Below are 11,702 nucleotides of genomic sequence, written 5' to 3' on the forward strand. Positions count from 1 at the left end.
GGCCCCTCCTGGCTTTACTTCATATGGATGTTCTTTATACCCAGGTTAAGATGGTCTTAGGACTTATTTGTTGATCCCTGATCGGGAATGCCATGAACTTCTTGGCCTAATATGCACTGACATGCTTGTGTGTTTCCCAGGGCAAAAGTATGGTTTATTACAGGCTTATCCACCGCTGACTCAGACAAGGGCCCCAACTGTTTTATCTTTCAAGAAATTTGATGGAATCTTGAAGAAGCTTTGAAACTTCATTTTTTGAACAAGTATTTATTGCACACCTCCTGTCTCAATTACCTATATGCTAGGCCCCATCTTACCAATTAATACAAGCTTCCTGCCTTTGAAAGTTTTTACCATTGAGCTTGATTTTTTTCATATACCTCTTTGTCTTCTTATCCAAAGTTACGAATGTTTTATCGTAAGTCTTTTGCAAAGAATTATAGATGTGCCTTTGGGTTCCAAACCCTACCTCTAGCTTCTCTTCATTAAGAACAACTCTTTCTTATTTACTGGATGTTCATATGGGATTTTATTTAGAGAAAGTTGGAAAAGAAAAAACATGAGTGGGACAGACACTTACCAACTATAACCATGGACCCTCAGCATTGGTCACAGAAAGAACACTCTATCTAAGGAAACCAGAGTTGAGAGAACTTGAATACACTTGCAGGAAAACTTAACCGTAGTAATTAATTGAACCATCCACTTCCCTCCAATGTATTTAATAAGAATGATGAATAGATTATTGCATGCATAACCAATATACCATTAAAACCAGATACTTGCTCCTATTAAAGCGCTTGTTAATGTTAAGGGTAAATGTTAATGAAACCTGATTTTCAAGAATGTATAGACTCCCTGGGGATGCTCATAAAGACAGTCCGATTGTCGCCCGTTCATCTGTGGCAGAATCAGTGGTTCCTTGAGCCTTCAGTATTTGCTGTCACTTTATCAGAGTTTTTTTTTTTCAATGTGTCTGACACCTTTTAACTCACTCTGAAGGCAGTGAGGCATCTGTGTTTAGTGGTCCCAGTACATTCATCCTTCTTCAGACCCAAGATATTTTCTACCCTGACTCTACCCAGTCATTTGCTGTCAAGACTCTTGTCACCACCTGGACTGTCTGGACAGCAGTGGTGTCAGAACTTATTCCTGTGTAGCTTTCCTTCCCACTGTTTATTAGAGCTAGAATACAGAGTCATTTGTTTTAAAAACATTTCGTTTAAGATCAGAGGTACTCTCTGATCTAAGTCATCAAAATGAGAAATACCTCTGTGTTTGAAAAAAGTTGTAAAGTCCACCATGCCTGGGTGGGTCTTATTCATTCACTTGTAAGATTTGACTTTGTAGTGGTTCCATGTAAGTAGCCAGGCAGAAGAGCTGAGTCTGAGAGAAGATGTAACAACTAAGTACATCCAACTGCCTATAACTTTCTGGTCACTGTTAATGGGTGCTGACTTTTCTATGCAGTGCTGGAAAGCTCTGTATAAGGAGCCATTGACTGATTAGAATTTAAAATACACTGACTGTAACTTCAGTTGGGGGCTGCTTTCGTATTCATAAAAGCCTACCTTCCTCCCATCCTCAGACTCTGGGCTTCAAAGCCCAGAGCTTTTATTTTATGTCTTTAATGTAAAAGCCTTGGAATTCATGCAAGATCCTTCTTGAAAGGCACTCTGATGGCTATCTGTCAAAGAGGATTTAGAGCCCTTCATGCAGCCCACATACCTCTGCCTTGCTTTGGCAGCACCTTTAGAGTTTATTATGGCCATTGTCTTCTCTGGGCATTATCTCCAGCAGTTTTGCGTTATTTGAGTAATCTGTTTACTTCTGAGAGCCTCTTCATCCCTACAACGGTTCTACCCAGCAGTCCCTGGGCCCAGCAACTTCTGTAAAGAGGTACATTATGTTTACATGACTACTATGGGCATTCTTGGCACTCTTTTTCCTCACCTTCTGGTTTGGGACAGTGCTTCAAGACTACAGTCTGGCTAGCCACAACCTGTCATCCCTGGGCAAGTGGCTATATCAGGAGGGCAACCCGCAGTGTATTCTGGAGAAGAACTGGAGGAGTGGCTCCCCTTCCGAGCTTCAGATTTTACCAGAGCACTTTTTGTGCCTTGGTGCTTTGCATACCAAATTCTACTTGATCCCTGCCATTTCCAATTTAAGCCTTTCTATTATGACAATTATAATATCAACATTACAATTTTACTAATCCTCAATAGATTTTTACATATTACTTTCAAGTTTCTACTCTCATCTTTATTAACGATTAGATTAGTGATCAGACATTTACGCCTCAGATTTTCACGGGTCTGCTCAATCAGCTTACTTCCCTTCCAATAATAATTTAGGGACAATAGAACTATTAGGATTTTAGTTTCCTGGTCTCTTAGTAAGTTTGAAGATAAATGAGCTAGGACAGTGCTTCCCAAATCTGGCTGGTCCCAGAATCACCTGAGGCTTTTCCTTTTCCCAAATTTCCAGACCCTGCCCTTAGGAGATTTTAAGTTAGTTGCAGTGATATGGTAATACATGGTAGTCTTAATGTATTCATTGATAATACTCCTTGCTAAATCTTCACTGAAATGAATAAAAATAGTATTAATCCACAAGGACAGATGGGAGAAAAGATTGTAGCATCCAAATGAGAGAGCAAAATATGTATGTAAGATGAAAAGTAGACAGAGTAATTGACTTATTTAGACAGAAGAAATTAAGTGGAGCAGGGAAGAATACCAACAAGAAGCAGATCATTTTGTCCCACAAAGCTCCTAACCCCTGAAAGGCCTTATTCTTTCAAGGTGCTAATATTGGAGAAGGCATTACCTGAGAACAAGAAGATTAACTGAAGATCTGTCTGCTATGAAAAAGTTGGATCCCTTAAAGTCAAAATATCATCAGACTTCTAGAGAAGTAGCGCTGGATTCCAGGAAATAGTAGAGCAATGCCTTCAAAATTCTGAGGAAAAAGTCATTTTTACCCAAACCATTAATCAAAGGGTGAAGATAGAATAAAGATATTTTGCATATGCAAAGACTTGAAATTTTTACCTCCTATGTACATACTCTCAGAAAGCTTTTGGAACACATGCTTTAGCCAAATAAGGACATAAGACAAAGGCATGTGATCCAAGAAACAAAGACTCTAACACAAGATAGCATCAAAAGGAAATCTCATGACAAGATCTAATAGGCCTAGAAAATCAATGTGCCTACACATTGAAAATAGAAGATGGTGGGGTACCTGAGTAGCTCAGTCAGTTAAACATCTCAGGTTGTGATCAGCTCAGGTTGTGATCTCAGGATCCTGGGATCAAGCCCCACATCAAGCTCCCCACTGAATGGGGAGTCTGCTTCTTCCTCTTCCCCTCCCCTACTCTTGCTCTCTCCGTCTCTCTCTAAAATAAATAAAATCTGTAGATCTATAGAAGTTGGTTAGCTGCAGAAGAAAGGTTTCCAGGGAAAGAAAATGGAATTGATAGATGAAATAATGGTATGTTTGAGATTTTAGGGGAAAAAATGTTGATAGGCATTTGTTAGATCTATTGGAGCATGGGTCATGGGAACAAAATTAGCATTACTAACAAATGAAAAGCAAGGCAGCTATTAACTACAGGAAAAACAGATAGTCATATGAGCAAGGAAACAATGTAAAATTCTTGACTTGCAAGTATGTCCACATAGTTATTATAACAAATATTTATCCAGTCATAATAATGTAAGAAGTGACTATGCAGTTAGCCAAAACTTGAGCTTTTGATACATTGAGAAGATGGTATTTTAAGAGAGCCAAGTCCTCAATTACATACCCAAAGTCAGTAGTAGAATTACTGTAATTGGAATGTGGGAAAGACAATCACTTCTCATGCCCTGCAGGTAATGTCTGCTTACCTGTACATCAGGCCTTCTGGCTACTTAATACATTTGCCATGGGCTGCTCGCATACACCAGAAGGTATTAAAAGACAACACTAGCATTTGCCTTTTTTGGATCAAAGCTCACTTCACATTTTCTAGAGCTTATTCTCTTTGTTTTTACAGCTCTGAGTGTTCTTTGACCATAGAAATGTCACAAGATCTAGCCTAATTTGAGTTTTTGGTTCTGGTCCTTTCTAGCTATTCTGATCATGCCTGCTAAATCCTTGTGTGATACAGGGTCATAGTTAGCTAAGAGCAATGTTTTATTATGAGATAAATGTGAACCTGTTTCAATTGGAAAACTTTCACATCTCACTTTCTCCTCTTTGGATTTAACATGTTAATTTATGCCCTCTTTTCAATCTCTCCAGTTGTTATATGAGACTGCTCCCTGCACAGCAAAGGGACATGACACCTAATAAAAGACAAAACTCTAATTATTAGTTAGAGGTGCACATTTACATGTTAAGAAAACAGTTCCTGATATTTTTACATATGATGAACATGCCTTTTTATTTTACTACTTATCCTAATAAATAAGTGTGTACCCTTCTTTCTTCATTGATCTTCCTCATAGTTGAAGAGGCTTTATGTCTTTTCCTAAATGCAGGGGCTGAGAAAATAAGACTCTAAAATGAAATTTTATCATTGTGCATGATAGAATCGGTCAATAGAATCAGCTAAGTTTATCATAATAAAGTCTTTTGTCTACTTTTTTAAAATTCAGAAGTGACTATAAATGTGTATTGTAAATGCATGTTCAAATACATTTTACTTGGCTTAGAGAAATTACATAAAATTACATAAAAAACAGAAGAGTCCGGCTGTGTTGCATTCAGCTGACCATTTCCAGAAAATCTAACAAAATTCACAACTTCTACAAAATATGGTTTTTGTTATAGACTGACTTTTTTTCAGATTTTTTCTTTAAAGATTTTTTTTTTAAGTAGTCCCCACACCCAGCAGGGGGCTTGAACTTACGACCCCAAGATCAAGAATCTATACTCCACCACCTGAACCAGCCAGGTGTCCCAAGATTTTATTTTTAAGTAATCTCCACACACAGTGTGGGCTCGAACCCACAACCCTGAGATCAAGAGTCCCATGTTCCACTGACTGAGCCAGCCAGGCATCCCTTCATTACAGACTAATTTTAAGTGATCCTTTTATATTACATTCATTAGGACATTTTAAATCAGTTTATAAAAATACATATAACAAGTTTTCACTTATACTTTATGATATTATCAGAAACAAAAAACTAACCAGAAGCTGTCATGGGTTGGATATCTTGTGCTTAAAACTCATTTAAGGAAAAGATACCATGAAAAGTCGTTCCCAAGTGGATTTTGATCCAGTGGATCTCCAATCCAATGGATTTTCTTTCCCTTTATTTCACATGGGAAGACCCCCTACTCTTGAAAATGCCCACTTCAAAAATTCCATCCAGTTGTCTCTGCTATCTTATATTCAAAGAAGTAGAGAAGGTTTTTACCACCCTTTTAATCACCTCTAGTGGTAGAAAAAACCATTCAGTCATCTCGTTCTACATATAAAAGTAGAAAAGCAAGATGATGTGCCAGCTACCTCTCTCCCTTGAGGAGTTGGCACATTTTTTATAGAGGAATGGCTGAGGGTATCTCTTTTATCATTTTCTAGGCTGATAAAATTCCAGATAAAGCACAGATGTCTCTCTCCAGGTACATAAGAGAATGTCAGCATTCATATCAATCCAATGTACCATATCTTAGCAGGACACTGAGGGGGTTTGGTAGCCTAACGACAGCACTTGCCAAAATGTTGGAGTAAAGGAGTAAAAGAACTGCCTTTACCTTTAGATGCTGACGTCGATCAAATCAAACCCTAGAAGACTAAATCAGAAGCAGAATAAGAAGAAAACCCCAAATACGAAAAAACATAAGCCTAGAGGCTCATTTAATCTGAGGGTTTAGATGAGCAGAGCACATCATTGTTGCCTCTGTATGATGTTTTTCAGTGTGGGATTGAAATTGCAGAGAGTGGTAATCCCCATAGAAAGAAAACATAAGAGCAATTTGTTCAGTTTAAGACCTTCGAGTCCCTAATTCATAACTTACGACTATAACGATAAAAATTATTTTTCCCTGTTTCAGAGAGGAACCTTAACCCCAAAGCAGCCTGCCTTAAGAGAAGGGAAGAAGAAAAAGTTTCTGCCGTATCGGCAGAGCCGCCAACCACACTGCCAGGAACCCATCCTGGGCTTAGTGAAACTACCAACCCTATGGGTCATATGTAAACATCAGCCAGGTAAGTATGGGTATGAAAAGCAAGTGCAAGGAAATTACCTGATTCATCTTAAACTAAGTTAGAACATTTGAACAGAATTCTCTGGCACACTGGTCACGCTAAAGGTCACATGTAACTTGAAATCCCAACAGTTTACCTTTCTGTTGTATAACCGTACTTAGAGAGCCAGTGTCCTTTAATATCAAATTACTATTCAAGGTGTGATAGTATCCTGTAATTGACAAAGAATTTGGGGTTCTCCTGCTCTGGGTCATCATGTACATGCTGTCACATGAATACTGCTCTGATCCGAGAAGAAAACAGTGCAGTGACTAATCTGTCAGATAACTCCTGCTGCCGCTCGCGGTCCTCATTCCTCTACTCGGAAATACTTGTCTGTGTCACCAGCCAGTTTTCTCTTAACCATCTACTTCTTCTTGTCATGAAATCTTTATGCACAAGAGAGTTTTTACGGCTTGCTTCCATTTGGATGAACAGTGCAAGTTTGTAATATGCATCTTCTCTTGTAAGCATGTAAGCATATCAGTTTTACCTTCTGGAATCTACTAAGGAATGTAAAGGTATTACACCTGATAGAACCACAGTGCCCTTCTCTCTGGAATTTTACATGTTGAAAAACTGTTCTTTTTATCTTTCCCTTCGTGAATTTAAACACAGTTCACTTCCTTGTGATTTTTTGTTTAACAGTGTGACAAGGGTAATACGAGGCTGTTCCCCAAGTAGTTAACATGAATCATCTTTTTCCCTAAATATATACATTTAGATGATCTGTACCAACCTAAGTTGTAGTTATTTAGGTGGCAGAAATGAATATAGAACGCAATTAAACATTTTAACTAGCAGCATGGATTAGGAATACACCTGGGAACTTCATTCTTATCATCTGCCTGCATCAGTGTGTAGTTCTTTTCCCAATTTCATCAGCACATTAAAAGCAGTCAATAAAGGTGAATGAATGGGAGGTGTGGAGCACAAAAAAATATCAAGTGCAATTTAATTTGGTCGGCTTTGTAGCTATCTCATCTGAGCCCAAAGTCTGGAATTTGATAGAGTATTTTGTAAACCACAAACATAACTCACCTTTTCCTGAAGAATTTGGTTCCTACCACCTCTGTATATATCCTCCCTAAGATCAAACTAGACCAAAACTGAAGAATCATTTGGGGACAAAAGGAAGAAGAGTTAATATGATTATTTAAGTGTCAGTTATACTTGTAACACTAGCACACTGGAGAAAACTAACCCACCTCCCCCACAAAAAAAATATCCAGCAACCTAACAGATTGTGCATGTCAAAGAGACTTCAGGCAAGAGGTAGTTAACTTAAAGATCCTCTAAAACTCAAGCCATTGTTTCATACTTTGTGGAAAATATAGAATATCATTAAAAGACAAATATTTTTGTTCAAAAATAGACTTTAAAGTTTTAAAATAAAAACATGCCATTGTTTTTCAATGTTTCTAAATTGGCAACTCATTTTAAAGAAGAGTGATGAGAGGTCATTTTTATGCTCAGGTCCCATGTAGCCACTGGGCTATGAAAAGATCACTTGACATTGAATTGTTATTGTTATATTTATCACAGAGCCTCTGTCTCTCTCTACTTGTACCCATTTCCTCTTACTCTCTTCCTGTCTCTCTCCCTACCTTACATCTCTCCCTTTCCCCCGTTCTTTTACTGCTTCTGTACCTAATACAGCTTTCATGTCTCTATCCATATCTCGAGAATGAGGAAATTCCCCAACTTAAGTTAAATTTAAACCTGGGCATTCTCACCTATCAAAGAGATAAAGAATCCTTAAAAAAAAAAAAAAAAAAAAAAGCTTCAGGGTTATAAGAAATGTAGCAAATTTACTTTGTTCCATAAAAGTTTATAGGTTAGTGTTATTAACATATGTTTTATTGGTTGCTAATTTCATAAAGGTGGTTGTCTGGTTTTATCTTATAACCTTCAGTTCTTTATAGAACCAAATAACAGATTAAAAGCTAGCAAAAGACTGGGCAACAGGAAAATGACTGCTAGAACCAAAATGGCTGATAAATGACCACAGAATGACTGACTGTAAAAGCACATAAATTGCCGCCATGTGATATAAGGCCAGGTAGCTTTAAATATCTCAGTTACCCATTTCTAAGAGCATAACTCTATTATAAAACAAAACTGCGGTTATTGTTTAATGAAGTGAAAGGTACGATTTTTTTGTAACAAAATTACTTTCATCAAAAATGGCTAAAATGGAAATTTTCAATGTTTACTACTATGTATATTGAGACTGTAAGTGTATAAAATTTGTACTAATACCAGTAAAGTTTAATCATTCATTCATTGAACAAACATTTATTGAAGACCTTCTGTGGACCAGGAATAGGGACCGTTGTGAAAATAAATACCAAATGGTCCTACCTTCAGAAACTTTCAGTTTAGAGAAGACGTAAGACAATATGGTAGACTGGATGTATCAGTAAGTGTATACTTTACCATTGCCTCTCCACTGAAAAATGGATGAGTGGAACCTCAGAGCTTAGATACCGGCAACTTGAATGTTGCCGAAGTAAAAGTTTGCGTAATTGCCCCAGCTGTCATATAATCCAGTATCTTGTGATTTCTGTAATCACATGATCTCCTTTAAAAATCTTACCACACCATTTCAATTACACCTTAAAAGAAATTCTAAAGCTCTTTATTAAAGAGTCATTTAGCAGACTGCTAATTTAGTATAAACCTGAGTATAAATGAGGAATATCAATATCAACCTGTTTTTTTCTGGGGAGGTATTTATTTTTAATGATGATGTCCTAATTGGTTCTGTTCTTTCCCTTGGCTCTCCCTGCCACAGTTCCAGAGTTATCAGTAGGCTAGATAGAAGGTGACCTCTCCTCATAAGGACTTGGACAACTCAGATTATCTGAAGACACAAACCTGTTAGGAGGGAGAAGAAAAAACAAAACACTTGAAGCAAGAAACTCAAATGTAATCCTACGATCAAAGCAACTGGTCAACACTTCCATCAGAAGTGAAGATAGGAAGCTCGTCAGATACAACGTCAGCCCATGAAGTGTTTGCAACATACCATTTTGTTGCAAGCAGTGTGTCGCTTCTGCACAATCAGAGACTGTCTCGATCTCTCCACTCTTCGTGGAAGTTGCCTTGTGCCTAAACTGAATTGACAAATGCATTGTAACTACAAATTTTATTTATTGTTATGGAACTGTAAGGTCTACATATAAAGGGAAAAAGTTAATGTGGAAAGCTGACCTAAACTCAGCTGATGCCAGCATTCGTTAAAGCTGTTCACGTGCAGAACAAAGCAGTGACAACCATTGGCCCTTAGCATTCCCGGCATACCTATTAGTGTCTTAAAAAGGAAGGGAAAAGTCTTTTGTTCGCCCTCTCCTATCCTTTGCCATATGAATAGTGTTTTCCATGAAATAGGAAAATATTACTTGGTATAGCATTTCTCGCGCTCTCAGTTTTTCATTCATTTTTATTTTCTCTTTGTGGGTGTTATATTTGGTCTCTGAATCTGAATAGTTTATGGTCACAATCCCGAAGCCTCATGTAGCCCTATGTGCTTTGCGTATTTACCTTACAAAGATAAACAGAGACCATCTGTGACCATAGCCTAGCTAAGATTTTAAAGGGGAAGTTTTGTCCCCTAGATTTTCCCCAAAATAAACATTGCTTTATTTCTAATAATAACCAAGACTTTTCAGGCTTCTAGATTTCATAGTAAAACTTGTAATAGCAAGAGTGTAAATTACAAGGGAAGAATCTACTTAGAAATTGCTTTGTTTTCCAAGCAGTAAGTACTACATACAGTACTTGTAAAGTGTTAGCTGTAAAGTAAGCAAGCACAAAATGGATTTAAAATACAAAGACGATTTTCAGGCTGTGATTCTGGTGACCGTAACAAAACCCAGTAGTCACCAAGGCAGGTAGTGTGATAAATGAACACACCACTCTGAGGCTAATTACTTAATGGAATACAAGAGCAATGTCACCCGTGTTTGCTTATCCTCACCTTTATTTCTCTGTCACTTGGATGGCTGGCCAGTGGGGAGGAATTCAGTGGGTGATTGCATCAACCGCAGACCACCTGCCCCGTCCCAGGAAGATGAGCCAGACCAGCCGTAAAGCAGTGCTTGCCAGTCCGTCTTAGCACAGACACTAAGGCACCCCTCCGTTTCTAATCCTTCAGAGTTGTTTTTTAAGATACCATAATCACTTTGAACTTCCATGAAATCTGTCTTCCACCACAACAGCCCTGGGAGAGAAAAACATGCTAAACAAGGTTGTCTTGGCTTAATAATTCCTTATGGCCAATATCAACAAAGGCAGTCAGCACACAGAAGAAAGGACCCAAATCACTCTGTAACTTAAAGATTTCTGTTAATTTGAAAGAACAAAAACAATTAAGACAGGACTTCAGATCCTCCAATCAGGATGATTCCTAACAAATCCGTCTTTTGTGAACTTAGTGGACTTTTTGGTTACTTTAATTTGCATAGATTCTCCAATTACATCAGACTCTATCTGTGGCCTTGTTCTTCATTTCAGTGTTAATCAGCTAAACAGAAGTTGTTGCTTATGATGTGTGAGTGAACATACGCCACTGCCTGGCCTTTTTTTCTTCAGAGCTTGTTGTCTTTTTCGCTATATTAGACTTTGCAGTATGCCCAGAAGCTTTCCTTCATAAAATAGAAAGAAAAAACATTTGGCTTATTTTTCACTGTAGCTAGTCTTTTATACAATAATCTTGTAAGAAAATTTCTTGAATTCTAAATATTACTCTTTCTAGATTTTTGAAATCGAAAAGTTTTCAGTAAAAAGTTTCTTACTTTATTTTATTATATTAGGTAGTAAAAATGTAGGGTTATTTACCATAACCTGTTCATTAATATCAGAAATTTACAATAGCATTTTAAGACCACAGTAGGATTCTAGCATACCGTGTAGTACCTATGGAGTATTGTAAGAGCTCATTGTCCGAGATGAATTGCTTCTCATCTTGTTCTCCAGTTTCCATTGTTGGTTTATTGCAGATTTGTATCCTGTGTCAAATTCAAGGTCTTATTGATAAACCTTTTCAACCAGCAGCAAGAAGTTCAAAATTTTTTTCTGTCACTGTAACAGAAAACACAATATGTATATAACATTTATGTAGCAATAAATGTGCCATCTTTTTTTTAACATAGTAAACTAGTGAGTTTTTTTACATTCCTCTCTTAAAGAATAATGCATCTTGTTCTTTTCTCCATCTCATTCCTCCCACACTGCTTTTCTTCTTTTCCTCCAGCTTTATCGAGATATAATTGACATTATAACATTGTGTAAGTTTGAGGTGGACAATAGTATGATTTGAGATCTGTATATATTGCAAAATGACTACCATAGTAGGGTTAGTTAACACGCCTAGCACCTCACATAATTGGTTTGTATGTGTGGTGAGAATTTTTAAGGCTGACAATGCTTTTCATAATCTGCGTTATCTACG

At 37.4% G+C, this 11,702-nt stretch overlaps 1 protein-coding gene across 8 annotated transcripts in view; it reads left to right on the forward strand.

Annotated features, from left to right (window-relative positions):
• Positions 1-11,398, forward strand: part of TCF12 (transcription factor 12) — a 374,787-nt gene extending 363,389 nt beyond the window's left edge. For all 8 annotated transcript variants that reach the window (XM_057306207.1, XM_026518560.4, XM_048219597.2 and 5 more), the window contains 2 exons: positions 6,055-6,208; positions 9,045-11,398. In XM_057306207.1, the coding sequence (XP_057162190.1) occupies positions 6,055-6,197 (143 nt within the window). In that variant the 3' untranslated portion in view covers positions 6,198-6,208; positions 9,045-11,398. The remainder of the gene's footprint in view (positions 1-6,054; positions 6,209-9,044) is intronic.
• Positions 11,399-11,702: the final 304 nt, after the last annotated feature.

Source organism: Ursus arctos, unplaced genomic scaffold (assembly GCF_023065955.2).
Source record: "Ursus arctos isolate Adak ecotype North America unplaced genomic scaffold, UrsArc2.0 scaffold_36, whole genome shotgun sequence".
Classification (NCBI taxonomy): Eukaryota; Metazoa; Chordata; class Mammalia; order Carnivora; family Ursidae; genus Ursus; species Ursus arctos.